Below are 19,481 nucleotides of genomic sequence, written 5' to 3'. Positions count from 1 at the left end.
AATTTGAGTACTTAGAATACTTGGAGCTATATTTTAACAGCTATTGATCATCAAGACAGCTTTTAAAACAATGATTAGTATGACATTTTTGAGATTGTTCTGGTTGTGGGAAGAATTATTTCATAAGATAGATGTTAAAAGTGTTCTTTGAATACATATACTATTTCAATAGTCAATATGTACAAGTTTATGTCTGATGGGTAAATAATTTTTAATGTGAAGTGGTTAGGACTTCACATTAATGGTGAAGTGGTTAGGACTCTATAAATAAAAAACAATGATTTCGGAAACAATTTTCGATAACTTGGATATAAGCACTGCCTAGTAAGTCTACTTTCAAATCAAGTCATAATTAATGACAGGTGCCTATTATAATGCTCTACAGATATTTTAATGCTCACAAGTTATTTTTTGACAGAGATCAACATTACATTAACTTGAATTTAGTTTCATTATGAAATCATGAAACAAGATACAGATAAATCTTATAAGCAGAGTTCTGATGACTTAACACAGTTAAATTGCAATTCCAAGTTACAGAGATATTCACATAAAGATATTCTTGAGCTACTAAATAATGGTAAATACTGATGACAATAAGAATTAACAATGCTTTCCACTTATGACATTTGTCAATAACAACTCTGATTAGGTAAAAAAAAAACATGATGGTCATATTATAATTCTAAATAAATACATTATTATGTTTGCCACAGGAGTATGTGTGTATGTGTGTGTGTGTATGTGTGCATGGATGTATTCAGATAGTACTGAACTCAAGTTGGCTTTTAAAAAGGAGAAGATCAGGCATATTACTGTGCACTTATGTTATCAGAGTGATTTCTGTAATGCTATGATGTCAAATAAAACCTAGAGTCTAGTCAATTAGAGTAAGCTTAGTACTTGAATCTGTTGAGTCTGTTTGGTCATGGAAAATGAGTTACCTCTAACAAAACTGGCTTGTTCCCTTCTTCCAATACATAAACAACAGAGTGTGTCTCCATCTGCTTATTTCCCAGTAACTTTTAGATCCATGTTTCTAAACTGAATGCAAGGTAATTCCCAAAGAGCACAAAGGGAGCTCCAAGCTCTACATCTTTGGCAAACCTTCTACCTCAATGACTGTCTCCTCTCAGCAACCACACTGAAGTGTTCCTGTCACAGGGCTTCTCCCCAGTCATCCAATTTATCTTCTTAATTGATCACTCCTGGATGAGTTATAAGAGTCATACTCTCCTATTTCCCATCCTGCCACGTTTCTTGCCTTCCTCCCACCTCCTTGGAGATGGGATAAAAGGAAAACAGAAGGAGAATTTCTGTTGAGTGAAAACAAAATGCAAGTGGGTAACAGAATGAAAACAACAACAGCAACAACAACTAAGATCAAGACAGGTACTGGCTATAATTAAAAGGAAAGAACATTTTAGTCTTCAACCTTATAATTATAAATATTCTAAGAAACTCAAGAGTAAGACACAAGGTGATCTAAAAACATTTTTGGTCATCTAAACAGGACCTGAAGCAATGAAAGAAGATGATGTTCTCAGCTAAGCATGTATACACATTTTGTTTCTAAAAGAATAAAACTATCTGTGTGTGTTGTTAAGATTACAAATGGAATAAAAGGGTCCAAAGGTTTTATACACATGGTTCATGTTTTCAAAGAGAATAGAACTATAATTAAACATAATCTAGTATATTTTCACCAGTTAAACAGACTATCTTCCAGGAATCTGGTCTGATCAAAGTTTTTTTCTTCATCTGTAAGAAAAAAAAATGTTTAAAATAAATATACACTCTGTGTTTTAGTAGAGGAAAAGGTAAGACAAAGAGAATCTCAGGAAATAAACACTTAGCCTTCTAAGCTATGTTAATTCATGGACTCTGCTACTGAAAATTTAAACAGTATGGGTTTTGATTTGTTCAGTTTAAAATCTTTTCTTCTCAGCTTGGGACACATTGGGGAATTCATATTTTATATCTGAACCTCTATAATGACTGAAACTACAGTATGGTATGTCTGGTAAAAATCTCCAAGAGCCATGTGTCTTGCTCTCACAAATTGACTTATGTCTAAAATATCCACCATTAAAATAATTCATTTGCATCAAAGGACTGTCTCTTTATATTTCCTGTTAAAATGGATCTTACTCAGGAAAGATGACATGGGAACACATTTGCAAATGTTCTTTTATTAGGGGAGCTAGAGTTCTGGGGAGGAAATGAGACAAAAAGAAGAGGCACTCGTTTGCTGTGTGGGATGGCGAAACTTTAGAGCATGAGTTATCACATCTGAGGTGGGGATACTTGAAGAGTTAGACAATAGCAGGTTCCTGGGACTCTAAAAATAGGATAGAATGACTAAATGTTACAATAAGGTAGGGAGAAGGAGTGACCAGGGGCAAAGTGCATCTAATTTCTTCTAAGATCACCTTTCAGTTAGTTGCAATATAATTTGAATGTTTGGGTTACATCTTAACCTGAATTTCTAGCACACTTTAAACCATTGCAGAAAATGGGTTTCTCTTTAAAGGGAAGGAAGAAAACAAAACAAAACAAAACAAAACCAGAACCGCATCCCTGTATAAATTCCACTGAAACCATAATTCGCTAAATAAGAGCTTTCTAAATAATATTGAGGGAGTATAGAATAAAAATACTAAAGAAGACTAGTGATTAATTTATCATATGGGAATCAACAACTTTTCTATAAATTTAGACTAATAAATTTAGACTAATAAAATTAGTTATTTCATCTTCAGAGACAATCCACTTAGAAAACTTCAATAATTAAAAAAATACGTATTTATTTTCCAAAAAAGACTTGAGATGGGGACCTTATAATCACATCCTTTCCTCAAATTGCTAATGAAGATACTTCTCCTCTTTAAAATTAGCTCTCCTTTGTCCATTATAGGTCACTTTCCTTTCTGCTCTGCACATTTTCCCAACGATCAAATCTAAAACGTCACTATCTACCAATCTCCATCAGAGCTCTTTTCATACTGACTTCAAAAATCGCGGGGTTCCACATCTTGGGTTTTAAAAAGAATACTTTGGATATAGCATCCTTTACCCATTATTCAACTATTTCACAACTTTCCACTGCTAGAGTTCTGAGGGTCATGCCAGCTCTCCAGAGCCTCAGACCTGCTTGCTCTTAACTTTGCAGTTTACTTTCTTGTATCACATTCTGTAAACAAGGTTTCAGATATGGCATAGCAGCAGCAAGCTGTGTCACTGAGCAGGAGGTGTGAGGAAGTCCCGTGACACACTGTTTAATGTCCCCTGAGTTCTGTATTCTTAGTAAACATTCTGCTATAGTAACCATTCTGATAGTTTCCATCCTTAGAAAGTTTCAAGAGGACAGTGATCAGTAGCATCAACTACCGAATGAATTCTGGGATACTCTCTTATTCTGATTTTTCTCATCTTTCTGCTTGCTCCTTTTAATGTCCCTTCACTGGTACTATTTTCCCCATTTGCCTTGATTTTTGGGTGTTTTATTGTCTTCCCTTTTCCCACTACATCTAAGCCCTAGAAGGTATCTCCATTCTCATGATTTCAACTTTTATTAACTGGCTCTGAAGTTCCTGTTGTTTTCAAACCTGACCAATCATCAGAATAATGTGGAAGAATTGCTTAAGGACAGAGATTCTTGGGCCTCACTCAAGCAGCACAGAATTGAATCTCTGGGCCTAAGGCCAAGAAATTCTGGGAGAGGAGTGTTGCACTCAGCACAGAATCCCAAAAGTAAGCAAAGCTGTTCTGTTAGGCAGGTGAAATAGGTCAGTATGCTAGTACCTTCTGGTGATTTCTGAAGGGACGCCAGTAAGATGGTTGCTGCCTCTGGAATAGGTAGTAGTCGGGGATTTGGGCTTCGTTTTTCTGGAGAAACAAAAATGTATACAGATTCTGTTAGCATTTATATATTCATGTAGATAAGTCCTATTCTAACATGCAGCAATACCAGAAAAACCTCTATGAAATAGATTTTGAGCCTTCAACAAAGGACTACTTACACAGAAGACTAATTTTTTATAAATGGAAACATGTCACACTTGCCTTGGAAATGACTTACAATTGGTTATGTCAAGTTTACAAACGGGGTATGGAAGAGAATTTTAAACTATATGCCAAAGAGAAGTTTAGATAATAATTTACCTTTTCGTCCAAATATAAAGTAATTATTTGACTGAAGGAGTATCTGCTAAGAATTCAAAGTTATTTCTAATCTAAGTTGAAAAAAGACAAATTGTTCTGATTCAGCACCAAACATGATTTCTAATTTGGAGCAACTGAAGTTGAGAAACAAATCTTACCCACATAAGATAAATAAGCTCAATTACACAGCATGTTTGAAGAGCCTAAACAAAAATTTAAGCACCTGCTATGTGTTCAACAGCGGTATTTGGTATTTTTCCAAGTAAGTATACTTTTTAATTTTAGCATTTCAATCTTTACAATTTTATCGAATTGTACTGTTATTTTTTAAAACAATACGATGGAAAGGTTTAGCATGGAAAAGAATAATCCCTGGTCCCATCCTTAACTGCCCGCATGTTAGTCTTTTGATTTTGAACGTTTGATAGTTCTTTCTAGTATGACAGAAGCATACATTTGAAGTTCCTAGGTAAGTTCCTTTTTTAGTACTAACAGCGTTTAAGAGGAGGCTGAGTAAAGTTCCTGCATAAACACGCAGATACATTTCTAGAAGCATTTGCATAGTTCTTCCAATCTCGCCATACCCCTCTGAGCTGAACCTCAGGCCCTAACTCCCTGGCGACTTCTGCACACCCTGGCGGCCAGAGGGTTGGCTGAACAGCCGCAAGCCAATAAAGCTTGGGGAGCCGCAGCGCCAGCCTCGGCCGCCCTTGCCAGCATTGGCGCAGGCTGGACGCGCGAGCTCCCAGCTCCGGTGCTCGGCCTCCAGCCGGTGCTGCTAACCTGGGCTGCCCTTGGGCAGACTGTATCTGAGGGCGCATCAGAGCCGCGTCTTTCCGGTGAGGAGAAGCTTTCTGTAGGCACCACCGCGGAGCAAGCCCTGCCCGCCCCATCCTATTTCAAAAGCGCAGGACTAGCGCCCTGACACCTCGGTCACTCACCCGGCAGTGGCCGATCGGAGAGGTCCTTCCTCCGGCTCTGGTCGGAGATGAAGCGGCGACCCTCTGCAAAAGCGAGACCCGGGGCTCAGCGCCCGCCCGGCCCGAGACAACCCGGGCTTAAACCTCAGCTCCTCCCGGCACAGCGCAGTCCCCGGGCCTGGGGAGGAGGCAGGTTGCTCCAGGTTAGGGTCGCGAGGGGCTGCCGAGTTTCCAGCTCTCCCAGCGCAACGCCGGGGTGAGCCAGGCGCCCTGGAGACCTGGAGCAAAGCCCCGCGCCTGACCGGACGCCGGGTTAGTGCGGTATTTCCCAGGCAACCCCAGAGTTCTCATTTGGACCAAGACAAGCAACCCTCCAGTTTGGGATGGAGAATTTCTAATAAGGATGGAGGATTTCCAATAATCAAGGACTCTTCCCCTCTCCTACCCCTCCCTCACCTACCGTTCTCTTTGATGGCCTCGATGATTTAAGGGAATAAACTCGACATTATTCTCTCTCCATAACTCTCCATCTATCTGTTCATGACTCCTAAGGGTCTTCCATTATTGTAGGAAGAGCAAAATATTTGGAACTTACGTGCCCCTTTCAGGTAGAGCATAGCTTGAGGAGTCCAGTTCCTTCTCTCCAACGGTCTCTATAACCCGGGAGAATGGAAGAGCAGTTAATAAAACATTGCAGCTCAGTCCTCTATTACAGCAAAATAAAAAAGAAGATAATAAAACAAGAAGGAAGAAAGAAAGAGCAGAGTGGACACAGAGTGCGCATTTAAAAAAAAATTTTATTTTGCATTTGATTACCTGCGGAGCGCAGCTGGAGTTTCCCAGGAAAAAAAACACCAGGAAAAGAGCCAAGATTGTTGCTGCCAGACTTCTGAGTACCTGTATAAAGCGATCAACCAGAAAGGGTCATTTCTGTGCCAATAGGATCTTGTGCTTCCTTCCTTGACGCCTGGACAGTTACAAACCGCTTACTTCTCGCAATATTCTGTTTTAATACTCAGTTTTCTGGAGGTGTTTCCCTTCTACCTTCCAGTTAATTCACAAAGAGTTCACTTGAAAAAACGTATTTAGAAACATATTATTCGTGTTACTTCACCCAAATGAAGAATAAGACGTGAATTATTTTCTTAGTAAAATCAAATGATTCTGTTATTCTAAAGGCATATCATTCAAATATCCTTTAAACTCTAAAATACTTATTAAACATGAAATAGGTAAAATGCTATAAAGCATTTTAAAGAATAGCTAAGAAGTCTCAAGTGAATAAAGTCTTTACTTACCTTCATGTTCTGCGTCTTTTCAGAACCCTGAAATTACTATAACTTTACCTGTGAGTTTTCCACTCTTGCTCTGAAACTGGAGCTTTTAAAATCTTGGTGTTAAGGACCCCTCCCCATCTGGAGTATGTTTGGGAGTCCACAGGGACATCTTGTCAGTCTTCAAGCAAGATTGAGAATCTGATGACTCCTCCAGAGAGCTTCATTGCAGGAAGTAGAGGAATGATTGATGGGCAGAAATTATTTGTTTAAATACTGATTGCATCATCCAGGAGACATTCAGAATGTGTCAGCATCATTGCCCTTGCTTTTCCTACTAGCTACCCAAAGTAGTGTGTTATTATTATTATTAATGAAAACAATCAATAGTCCAAGGCAGCATCAAAAGTGAAAGAATAAGTAAGAAAACTCGTCTTGGGTAACTAGCTATCAGTCTATCACTGATGGCTAAAGATGTATGAAAAGGTTTGGGAATCTCAATGGAATTTGACATCAGTCATTCACTTAATTATCAATTCATTCTGTTGTTTAGCAAATATTTATTGAATGCCTACTATGAGACACACAATCCTTTTATTTCAAGGGACACAGCCATGCACTGAAAAGACATGGTCTCTTCTTTAATCAAAGTTACCTACTAGTTAAGGTACACAGTAAACTGATGAATAGATAAATAAGACACAGTAGTTACCCCTTAATCATAAGTGTGTGTGTGTGTGTGTGGCGGGGGGCATGTTTCAAGACCCACAGTGGATGTCTGAAACCACTAATATGTATATGCCTTATGTATGCTATGCTTTTTTTTTTTATCTGTTCACCAAGATGGCTACTAATTGATTAATAGGAGAGTAGTGTTTACATATGGACATGCTGGACAAAAAGATGGTTCGTGTCTTGGGTGAGCTGGAGCTGGACAGTGAAAGATTTCAACACCCTGCTCAGATTTAAAACTCACAATTTAAAACTTATGAATTCTGGAATTTCCCATTTAATATTTTCAGACTGTAGTTGACCATGGGTAACTGAAACCATGGAAAGTGAAACCGCAGATAAGCAGGGACTACTGTAACTACAGAATGTTTTAAATCGTTAAGTAAAAGTAAGCAAGGTGAGGTGATAGGATAAGTGGTGGGCTACTTTAGGGAAGGTTAAAAACAGAGGGTAGTCTTGAAGGATAAGGTGAAGTAATGGGAAAAGCTGGGGCAGAAATTAGTATTCCAGGCATTCTCAATAGAAGAAAGAAAAGCAAAATATATAGACAGCAAAGAGTATGTCTTGCTTGGGGACTAGGAAAGAGGCCAATGTAGGCAGAGTTGTGTGGGTGACAGGGGAGGTGCTTTGAAATGAGATTGGAGAAGAAGAAATGGGCTGGTTGATGTGGAAATATGATTAGAAGCAAAAGATGATGATGGCTCACACTGGGATGGTACACACAGGGAAAGAAGAGCTGTAAATGAATTTGGAATACATGTTGTGGAGGTAGAAAATATAGACCTTGTATATAAAAGGGATTTGAGAGTGTGAGAAAAAATAAATCAAGGATGATTCTTAGGTTTATGGATAAAACTGTGGGTAAATTACGATGTAATTTACTGAAATTAAGCCAGTTAAGAGGGGGAAATTAACACTTGCCATATAGGCGTATTAAAATTAAAATGTATATTAAAAATATCCAAGTACAAGTACAAAATAGGAGGTTGGAAATACAAAACTCGATAGAGGTCAGTAAAGAGGTCACCAGCCTACAGATTTTTGGGGGGGAGGGGAGCAGAAGTGATTAATTTAAGAATTTTAAGAATTCTATGCATTTTAAAACCAGTAAAGGGATGAGATTAAACACAACACTTAGGGAGTGAATGGGACTAAAGAAGAGGAGCAGGAAGGAAAAAAAAAAAAAAAGAGGATCAGGGACAGAGCTATGGAAACAAACGCACAGAGAATGAACAGAGGAAGAACCAGAAAAGGAGGTTGAGGTAGAGTCAGAAAGAAAGAAATTCCAGGGGACCCTGATGCCATGGAAGCCAAGTGAAGATCCAGTAGTACTGGGAGGTCAAGCAACATGAGCTCCAAGAAATATCCACTGGATTAGGAATATGATGCTTTTGAGGATAGAAGCAAGATTGGAGTCAGTTGAATAGTGAATAAGATATGATAAATTAAAGCCAAGAATAAACCATCTCTTTAAGAGATGTCATGAAAGAGGGAAAAGAAAAAACGAGAAATTTTTTTTACTGTTATTATTAGTGTCATTGTTATTTTAAAGACAAGCTCTCACTACGTTATTCAGGCTGGGCTGAAACTCCTGGCCTCAAGTAGTCCTCCCACTTCAGCCTCCCAAACCTCTGGGATTATAGGCACCCTTGGCCTGTGAAATCTTTTTTTTTTTCTTTTTTAAAGATAAGATAGAAGATTTGTTATACTTTTTGGGCTTAAGGTAACATCTGAAACCTCTCATTTCTAGGCAATTCCTAAAATTATCTGAATTACGAATTGTGAAATTATGAATCTTGTTGGGAGGCAGAGTGTTTCTTCTATTGTACAAACTGAAAATGCCAGATAGTCACTTTTCTCGCCTCCCTATCAGGGAGAATGTGGGCATATGACATGGGCTTCACCAATCAGATGAGCATGCTCAGATGGAGAATCTCATGCCCAGATGGAGGAAGTGCTCGGGTGAAGTGGGGGTTGTAGTAATATTGAGTTTCTGGAGTAGTCTTAGCTACAGTGCTAGTGGCAAGTTCCAGCATCCAGTGCTCCAGCAGTGGTGATGTCAGCTGCAGTGTCCTTTTAATAAAATCTTTGTTTTGCTCAAATCAACCATGTTTGTTGGTTTCTGTTGATGTGAAAACTAAGAAACCATTTGTAAGACATGTATATTGATGGGGATGATCAGTAGTGAAGGAGAAATTCATGATGTAGAAGAAAGGGAAGATAATAGCAAAAGGAAATTCTTAGAAGGCAAGAGGATTCAAAGTGTATCAATATTCAGTTAAAAGATCTGTAGACACAGACAGATATTGAACAAGGACCTGAGTATCAACCACATACTAAGTTACCATGAAAGGAAGAGGTGGTCGCTGTCTTAGTCCATTCAGGCTGCTATAGCAAAATACAACAAACTGGGTAGCTTATAAACAATGAAAATTCCTTACTCAAGGAAGTCCGAGATCAAAGTCCAGCCAGCATGGTTGGGTTCTGGTGAGGGCCCTTTACTGGGCTGCAGACTGTTGTCTTCTCTGCTGTGTTCTTACATGGGTGGGAGGGGAAAACAAACTACTTGGAATGTTTTTATAAGGACATTGATCCCGTTTATGAGGGCTCCACCCTTATGACCTAGTCATCTTGCAAAGGCTCTACCATCACACTGAGGTTTAGAATTTTAACATATGAATTTTGGTAGGACACAAACATTTAGGTCATACAATTCCTTCTCAGTCAGGGCAGTGGTTTTCATGTATTAGTGTGCATGGGAATCACCTGGAAATTTGTTAAAATGCAGATTCTGATTCAGTAGACCTGGAGTGAGGCCCAAAATTCTGCATTTCTAATAAACTCCCAGGTGATGGTGATAGATGTTATTGACCCTTGGACATTTTGAGTAACAAAGATTTAGGAGTATAAGAAGTGCTGAAAACTAAACCTCAGAGTTTGTGTGGCTGGAAGAATGGCTAGACACAGAAATAGCAGGGACTCTGAGGAGAGAACTGGTAAGTTTCATTTGGGGTTGAAGTTTAAAGGGCTGATGCTATCTACCTGCAAATAACTTGGAAAAGAGATTGGAGTTCGGGCGCCGATATTTAGACTTGACAGTCATATGCAGACAGGAAAACTGAGGTTTGGTTACTAAATGAGAATGGAATATAGGAAGTAGTATGTGAGTAGAAATTTGAGAACTCTTTACTGTCTTCAAGGAAAAAAGTAAAGCAGGAAAAAACCAGAGGCATTAGTGTAATGTTCTATTTCCACTGTCATAGGAGAGGAGAAAGATAAAAACTGACTAAAAGGTTATCTGGATGCTATTTTAATAATGCTTCAAATGTGAGATTTTAGGATTTTCATTTCTAAGGATTGTAGCAATTTCCTTCAAAAAAGAGCAATAAAAGAAGTGAAATATGCTGTGTTTATATTTTAAATAGTCACACGTGAAACCTGATTACTAGGTTACCTGAAAAATAAGTAAAATGCCTTTCCGTACCCAAAACACAAAAGTTTTGGGAAGAGGAGCAGGACAGTGAATCACCAATAAAATGTGGTTTGAACTTACAATTTTAAGAAGAAATAAATAAATGTACTTTGCTGATAATAGTTTAGCTAATGAATTCACAAGCAGATGTCTTACGTCAAAGCTGCCATTTTCAGTTTAATGTGCACAAAAGAAGGGAATGTTTTTGACATATTATCAATATTGCAGTCTTACCAAGAGTAACATGCTAGAATGTATTACTTCTAAAAGAATTTCCAAAGGGCACTGAACCCCAGTAGAATGTTTTTGTTAAGTCTCAAAGCTTTTAAGATTTTTACAGGTCCAAAACCAGACATGGGTTAAGTTAAAATATTTGGTATAAAACAAAACAAAACAAACAACGAGAAAAAACCAAGATAGGTAAAGCCGTTGAATTTTATTCTCCTGACAGTATGACCAGGCAGTAGATGTTGAACAAATGGTCTTTTAAGCCTTTTTTAAAGGCACATTCAATGAAGACTGTTTTGAATTTGTCACTGTTACCTGGATTCTCGTAGCTCTCTGTAGAGTACCCAGACCCTATTTAACAAATGATCACCTGTCACTGTTTAAATGACATTCTTTCAAGGTCAGTGATTATTGTGTTCACAAGGAAAACAGCTGCTATCTTGGATAAGGTTATCTGAACAATATGGCTATTATGATACAAAATGCCTAAATTACTTTTTGATGACAGAATAGAGAGAATTTGGGTTGGATGGCATGAATAAAGACGTGAGTTCAATCTTTTATAGGGCTTCCATTCAGTCCCTTAGGCCAGTTGTCCCATAATCAGATGAAAGAAGTCATTTCCCCAAAGGGTTACCAGTTTTAAGAGGGGCTTTAGGGGCATTAAGAAGGCCTGCTAGCCAAAATAAAACTTCCCATTAATTGGCCAAAGTTTTTTTTTTTTTCTTTTTTGAGACAGAGTCTCACTTTGTCGCCCAGGCTGGAGTGCAATGGCTCAATTTCGGCTCACTGCAAGCTCCGCCTCCCGGGTTCACGCCATTCTCCTGCCTCAGCCTCCCGAGTAGCTGGGACTACAGGCGCCCGTTACCACGCCCAGCTAATTTTTTGTTTTTTTTTTTTTAGTAGAGACGGGGTTTCACCGTGTTAGCCAGGATGGTCTCGATTTCCTGATCTCGTGATCCGCCCGTCTTGGCCTCCCAAAGTGCTGGGATTCAGGCGTGAGCCACCGGGCCTGGCAAATTGGCCAAAGTTTTAACCCAGGCTTTCTTTTACTTAAGGCTTTGATTCCCAATGAACTCACACCCTGAAGCAGATATTGCAATTCTTTGTTTACAGACTATTTCAGATCCTTTCTCCAGAACTACAGATAGGGAGAGGAAAGAGAAAATATGAAGATACCGGTTTTCTGAGGAGAGTTAAGATAAGTACTATTTAGGGAGTTGGGGGTAGATAGAAGTGAAGCAGGGAAGACTCAAGTTCACCAATTTCATACTATCTTCTGGATTAAAATGTTTTACCATTCATTTCCAAAATGACAGAATGGTGAATATGAATTAATATACAGCCACCATTACTACAGGATAATTCATAAGACATGGCTGCTAATTGTGTATATTATGTAGGAGCAGCACAAAGACAGAGGACAAATATAGCAAAAAGGTCTTGGATCAAGATGCAAACAAGAAAACACTAATACTGATAGCTTTTTGGAAATGTTGAGCCTTATAAACATTGGTAGCTCAGAAATGTGAAGAATGGTCCCATATTCCTGTAACGTGAATGAGGTTGAATACCAAGTGTTGCCAGGTGTCATTATTAATAGGAAGATGGGATAGTCAGTTGTCCTACTTCTAATCTGTATCACTGGGCCAGAAATACTCTCAGGACAATAATACATGGTATAAACATAACACTTTAAATTTGAGAAAGCCCTCTGACATCCATTGTTACATTCAATTTTCATACCAAATTCATGCAGTAGATCCTGAGTTTCACTTAGGGGCATACTCAGAGAGTTTGACTTGACACTAAATGGTAGAGTTAGTGTTTCAGCAGCAAGACTGGTCGTTATACCGCCACAGAACTCAGAGTCACCTCACAGGATCACATCACATCAGAAGAGTCTTCTTCAGGGATTCAATTACCCATTATTACCAGCATTATTTCATATATATAAAAGACTGTCATGCAACTGATCCCTCTTGCCATAGGGTATTATTTCTGGCTTTCGTCACTTAAGGAATAAATTTCATTTTCTCTTTGGGATAATTCTGCTTCACAACACCAGCTCCAACGACAAAAAACTCCCAAGAAACTCTTCATTTCATATTGGAAAGAATGGAAAACCGAGAATCAGTGATTCACACCAGCCTCAAAACTTCAGGAGCAGCTTCTGGTTTCCCCAGCAGCCTCCCTTTTCTAGTGAAGAAGGGCAGCCAATCTGTAGGCACGGTCTTTCTTTCATCTATGATCCCTCTCTCCATTGATGAGCTACTGGGTACAGTACAGTCCTAAGGAATGTGAAGCAGAAAGGTAGAGACTTCTGCAGGGGCCAGATCATTAGATTCAGTTTTATGGCTGAGAGAGGCTGATTTCAATATATTAGAAGTGATCAGTCTGGGTGCAGTGGTTCAAGCCTGTAATCCCAGCCTAGCACTTTGGGAGGCAAAGGTGTGCAGATCACAAGGTCAGGAGTTTCAGACCAGCCTGGCTAACATGGCAAAACTCCGTCTCTACTAAAAACACAAAAATTAGCCAGGTGTGGTGGCGGGCATATGTAATCCCAGCTACTCGGGAGGCTGAGGCAGGAGAATTGCTTGAACCCAGGAGGTGGAGGCTGCAGTGAGCTAAGATCATGCCACTGCACTCCAGCCTGGGTGACAAAAGCAAGACTCCATCTCAAAACAAACAAAACAAACAAACAAACAAACAGAAGTGATCAGTGGGGCCAGCACAGAAGAGTTGGCAGAATGAACTTTCACTCATTAAACCAACATTTACTGGAGATACAAATGTAAGAGGAGATTTCGAACCTCAAGAATCTTTTCCATAACCAAATCAATACAAAGCAAGTGGAAAGTTATATGAGAGGACAAGGAAGGACAGCTGTTTGGGCCTAACTGGTCAGGAAAGATATAATAGCAGTGACATTTTAATCAGGCCTTGAGAACTGAGTAAAGCGAAGGTCATGGAAACACATTAATCAATGAAGAATTTCGGACATGCTGCTGGTGTCCAATCTCCTACATGGATACAGGTAACAGAAGAACTGAGGTTGGGGCCTTTTGGCCCAGGTCAAGATTAGAGAGATAAGCTGGATATTTAACAACAGATTCAAGACTTCCCGTTCACCCAACAAGAGTCTGGATTTGAAGCTTAATTTGTGAATTCAACAAATACTTACTGGGTATTTTAAGTGGTAGACTTGGCCAGTGGTTTTTTTTGGCCTTAATAAAATTTACAGTCAAAACACTGCAGGTGTTGTGGTCTTATTTAGGTGACAAAGACTTAAGATCCTTTCCATTCTGAGAAAAATTCTCTGATTTCTAAATTCCCTGACCACTTTTTAAATTTTGCAATTAATGGTAGCAATCATAGCAGCTTTCAGAAAACTGTCCCAACTGCCTGTGGCAATACAAATTCTGTAGCAGGCTTCTGGACAACACAAATAGCAGTGACAGTTTTAAATCCCTAGGCCTACATTAAAAACAATTCTCTTCCCTCCGCCACAAAGAAACACAGCTGAAGGTTGGATAGTTTCAGCAACTCTTGACTGGGAGAAAAATAAGAGGTTGGGGTGTTTACACCACAAATTCTTCTACCACCATTTGTTTGCAGTATAAGTCAGGACAAGTTGTTTGGAGACATGGCTAAGAATTTACAAGCAATGTTAACATTGTAAACAATTAATGAGCATATGGCACATCTTGTTCTCCTCAGTCTCCCACATTCAACACAGGACTTTTATTATTCAAGGGGTACTCAGAAAATGTCTATTGAATAACATAATATACAAACTTAAGAGTCTGATTTTTAAAAAATAGCATATTGCCCAAGGTAAGTGACTTTCTTTTATTTTAGTTTTCAAAATTAAGAATGTTTTTGCTTACTTGAAGTCTATTTGTATCCATTAGTACATTTCAACAATTTGGAAATGAAAGATGTGAAGATCATTTGATAAATAAGAAAAAATTGCATATAAGGTTAATTTTTAAAAAATGAGGTCATTTCACAATGCTAGCTTTTAGAACTTCGTAACACAGATATACTTGAACACCAATTAATAGAAAAGTACCCTTTTATTGAGAGGTAAGACAAGTATATTTACAATATTCAATTGTTAGATAATATAATCTGACAGTGAGACTTTTTAAAGCAGCAGTATTTCAGGAATTACAATTTATAAGGGGAAAAGAAAAACACTCCAAATATGTTTCTGTTACAGAAAATACACTTGAACAATGACAGAAACACTTAAGGCTACGTAGTATTAGACCTTTTCCTCCATCTCTATAAAGTACATTTTTGTTACAGACAGAAGGCTGATTTTGGAAAGAAAGAAACAATAGGATGTATAGTGCTTTCCATCAGAAGACTAGTAGGTTTAAAAATAGTCTCATCAAGGGTTCTGAATAAGAAATATAAGTGCTGCCAGGCAGTCCCAAACTCACATTTGATATTAACCGCAGACTCATTTAAAACTGAAAACTGCTCCAGCCTCTCAATCTTACTAAGGACTGGGAGATTATCAAACCCTTTCAAGTCTACTAATGCTTTTGAATTAAGATTGTTGAAAAAAGGAATCTCTGTTACAGTGCAAAGAACATTTTGATAGAAATTCATGTCTACAAAGGAGTTAAATACAGATGTCCCTTACATTAGCAGATACTATTCTTGCTCTAAAAAGGTAGCATTATCAAGACATTGTAAATAATATGGGTCGAAAATATGTGTAACAGAGTTCTACAGGGCACCTTATATAAGTCAATCCTCAAAGTATGTATTTGACACTCTCCAAGTGAGGATATTACTTTTTTGAAGAACATTAGACACAACAGTAGGCTCTTATTATTCCATTAACTACTGAGGTAGGAGTCTCCATTTGTCATTACCGCATTTTCACAGACACATCATAAGTCAAATCTAAGTACCAAAAATGTCAGTAATCCTCAAGACTAAACCATTACACTATACACCAAAGTCTTTCCTTATTTAGATGAGCAAGACTGGGAGTTCTCTGTGTATCAAGAGATTTAACTACAAATAAAATAAGCTGTAATCTATTTTTGTAGACATGTTTGTAAATAAATACCACACATTTCAATTATACTTTTATGCATTAAAAAGCTTTGCAACTGTTAAAAAAAGGAAACAGTGCAATCAGTGGTAAAACAAATAGTACTATCGCTGTTGAAATGTTTCCCTACATTTATCACTAAAGCTGTCACATCTTGTAAAACTAAAGAAAACAGCTATTTCCTACTGTCTAATAATCAGTAATGGTGGAAAAAAGAACACATTTTTTTTTTAGTGTCATGTTCTTAAGAAACTATAGCCAGTTTAATTACAGTGAAATAACTTTAGCATGTGAACTCATGTATTTTCTAATTAACTCGAGTGATCATATGAAGGATATGTCATGCTTAAAAGGAAAAAGCTGAAAATAAGGGAAACTCAGATTAAATGAATAGCCCTTTAAAAATAGCCATAAGTTTAACCTTTTAACATGTTAATGTCTTAAAGTAAACATTATCAAAAGTTATTTTAATTTATGAAAAACAAAATAATAAGCCACTAAAATTAAAAAAAAAGAAAGAAAAATTACATCATGACATGGAAAACATCCATTTGGTTTGCATCATTTAGTATCTCCAACAAGACTATTCAGTGAAACAAGCTACGAAATAAACTACTTCATTCATGGTCAAGAATGCTTTTTTGTTAAATACTTACATGTAATGAATGATACAAACAGATACTTAGGAGGGCAGACTCCCAAGAAGTATGAGAATTTCTGGAGTATGTTGCTGACCAAACTTAGTTATAATTTGGGAACTAAAGTTAGTAAAGAATGACCTTTGAATATGCCACCAAAGAATATCTAGTTCAGATTTTCACCTGGCATTGAAATACTGAGTTCAGTAGAACCACGAAAGTTTTATTTTAACCATGTTTACAAAAAAAAAAGTAATCCATACATCAAAAATGGGGTTTCCTTGGTTTTAATACATTAAAATGACATAATCCAATCGAATTCATGCATCACTTCCAGAGATACAGTGCAACTGGAAATATTTTTGCCATTGCAGTGGACATTTCTAAAAAGCAAATGCCTATGGATGCTCCTGAGCTTTCAAAAGAAAAGGAAAAGAAACAGGCACCACAGTTCTCTAAGGATGGCTGAGTTTCGCACATTGTGGAAAAACAATACAATAGCCTTCAAGAGTTTCATAAGCATCACAACATGGATTTCATCTCTCTCAGTTTGCTTGCTGACTTCTTAGTTCACTTGAGTAGAAGCCTGTTTTCATTGCTTCTTTGCTATTTTGCTGCTGGTACTTTGTAGGCTATACGTTTTGAACTCCTGTAAAGAACATTACAAGCTACTTCATGTAATTTAATTTTGTGCTGAATATTCTTCAAATGACTTTATAAATAACACAATATTTTAAATGAGTCTTCAAATTCACTTGTTGTTATACCATATTGTTGCTTTCTCCAACTTTATCTACAAACTGTAAGGAGAAGAAAAACAGACAATTAAAGAAAGTCCAGAACATTATAAAACACTATGTCAATATTAAAAATGTTGATTTTAAAAACCCAGCCTTACAAGAAGAGTTGTGGAAATTTAAGGTATGACTGACAATGGCTAATCCAGTACTACTCACCATCATCTTCTGACACATAAATGTGTGTAACATTTTTTTTTTCTAAAAGTTGTTTTTTGCATGACATGTTATACATATGAGTTCAAGGGTGCAACATGAAAAATGCAACACAATGAATAAAGAAATTGTATAAGATGAAGATAACACTGCTAGCTTAACAAAAAATAAAAAATAGAAACATAAAAAAACTGAAATGTCAGCCATTCATGCATTAATGAACCCAATAAGATATTTCAACTGACCATTACTGTGGATCTCTTCGGGGCCTATGTAGTCTTTGAACAAACAGATTTAACTCCATTAAGTTCAATAGTTAACAACAGTTATTGACTAAAAATACTTTAAATGTGTATTCTGGACTTTGGATTGAAAGTGGTAATGACATTAAAGATAGATTTAATGATGTAAGCATAAATTTATAATTATTGAATATAAATTTTAACACACATTACTGTAAGTGGTTATTTACTTTCGTTACTCCACCCCAAACATAAAGCAGTTGGGTTTTTTTTTTTTTAACATTCCAGATGGTGATGTAAAGACTGATATTGTATATAACTGATAGAGACATTAAAAGTTATATAACCCAGGTGGTTATACTATCAAATTCTAGCAATCACCTGATCATTTATTTTATTTCATAATTCACATTTTTACATAAACACTTATCATGATGAATAATGATAAGAAACATATTCTATTGTATTGGGTGTCCATTTATGCAAATTCTTGAGAATCCTTAAATTAAGGGCACAAATAATGATTATGACTCTGTAACTAGAAGTTTCAGTACATTCAAAAGCCATTTTAGGTATAAGTAACATTCACTACTGTATGCATTTGCAGATTAATGCAAATGAAATCAGAGTATACCCCTATAAGCCTACATTCCAACATTTTGTTATATTATCACAAACAGGTGACTGGCAACTGAAACTAAAAGTTGCTCTCGAAGAATATATGGAGTTATTAGAATTTTAAGGTAAATTTAAGTGGAGAGAAAGCACAACAATCTCTCCCCAAAGGTAATTTGAAATATTTAGATTGTCTTGGCTGTAAGTTCTGACCCTAAAATTATCCTAGGGATGGAAATAGGATTAGGCTTATAGTGGTACGTATTTTTCCATAGGTAAGCCATTCTTTAGCTCTTTGAGAATTCAATAAATGCTATGAACTTTCTCTCTCGAAACATCTATAAAAATCTGTGAACAACTTTAGAAAGTTGATTAACTTCCCTGAACCTAATTGGAACTTGTGGTCTTTAAAGCTACTGTATCCTACTTATTTAGGACAGAGTTGGACCTATGAAACCAATCCAAAGAAGGATATGAACACTTCTGATATGGTCAGACCTAGAGCCAAAAGGATTGTAGCCAACTCAGCTGAATTCTAGATCACCTAGATTCTTTGAAGCCTCCATAAAAACCCAAAAGGACAGTGCTCAGGGAGCTTTCGGATAGCTGAACACAAGGAGGTTCTCAGAGGATGGTGGGTTGGGGAGGGTGGGGGGGATCTGCGACCCTTTCCCCTTTCCTTGTCTTACGCATCTCTTTATTTGTGTCCTTTGTAATAAGGATTTTGTTTAGTTTTGAAACTGAGGAGGTAGGCTAAGAAACAGTCATCTAGTGTTGTCTTGAAATTCAGCAAGTTCCCTAAGGTCAACAAAATGCCATCCTTCACTCACTTGCTTAGCAGAAAATATTTTGAGTTTCCATTATATGCCAGATACTATGCTAGTCACTGGGGATAGAACAATGACTAAAATACAATCTGTCTCTGCCCTCAAGGACTGTAGTTTTCCATGGAAGTGCCTCCCTTTCTCCTTTCCTTTCTTTTTTCCTTTTTGTTCGAGACAAAGTTTTGCTCTATTGCCCAGGCTACAGTGCGGTGGTGTGATCATAGCTTATTGCAGCCTTGATCTCCTGGTTCAAGCAATCCTTCCACCTTGGCGTCCCAAAGTGCTGGAATTACAGGAGTGAACCATGTATGGCCTGAAGGCTTTTTTTTTTTTTTTTGACAA

At 37.4% G+C, this 19,481-nt stretch overlaps 2 protein-coding genes across 3 annotated transcripts in view; both read right to left on the bottom strand.

Moving 5' to 3' along the window:
* Positions 1-369: 369 nt before the first annotated feature.
* Positions 370-6,603, bottom strand: SPX (spexin hormone). The gene is made up of 6 exons (XM_011955076.1): positions 6,383-6,603; positions 5,901-5,981; positions 5,680-5,737; positions 5,106-5,168; positions 3,805-3,888; positions 370-1,761 (listed from the first exon to the last, which is right to left on the bottom strand). Exons 1-6 carry the CDS (start codon positions 6,386-6,388, stop codon positions 1,703-1,705), a joined length of 351 nt encoding a protein of 116 aa, XP_011810466.1. The 5' UTR covers positions 6,389-6,603; the 3' UTR covers positions 370-1,702.
* Positions 6,604-14,850: 8,247 nt separating this feature from the next.
* Positions 14,851-19,481, bottom strand: part of GOLT1B (golgi transport 1B) — a 16,763-nt gene continuing 12,132 nt past the window's right edge. Inside the window, exons 5-6 of one of the 2 annotated variants that reach the window (XM_011955062.1) lie at positions 17,704-17,736; positions 14,851-17,305 (exon numbers count right to left, since the gene is read on the bottom strand). In XM_011955062.1, the coding sequence (XP_011810452.1) occupies positions 17,728-17,736 (9 nt within the window). In that variant the 3' untranslated portion in view covers positions 14,851-17,305; positions 17,704-17,727. The remainder of the gene's footprint in view (positions 17,306-17,703; positions 17,737-19,481) is intronic. The other variant, XM_011955053.1, reaches the window with a different exon arrangement.

Source organism: Colobus angolensis, unplaced genomic scaffold, assembly GCF_000951035.1.
Source record: "Colobus angolensis palliatus isolate OR3802 unplaced genomic scaffold, Cang.pa_1.0 Scaffold11, whole genome shotgun sequence".
NCBI lineage: Eukaryota > Metazoa > Chordata > Mammalia > Primates > Cercopithecidae > Colobus > Colobus angolensis.
This window is presented reverse-complemented; position numbering and strand designations above follow the sequence as displayed.

Bases quoted from the DNA above. Each gene is read 5' to 3' on its own strand.
- SPX (XM_011955076.1), bottom strand. The intron at 5,169-5,679 runs GTAAGTTCCAAA...TCGCTTTTGCAG, and splicing joins GCTCTACCTGAAAGGGGCAC to AGGGTCGCCGCTTCATCTCC. The intron at 1,762-3,804 runs GTACTAGCATAC...TTTTTCTTACAG, and splicing joins CCTTCAGAAATCACCAGAAG to ATGAAGAAAAAAACTTTGAT.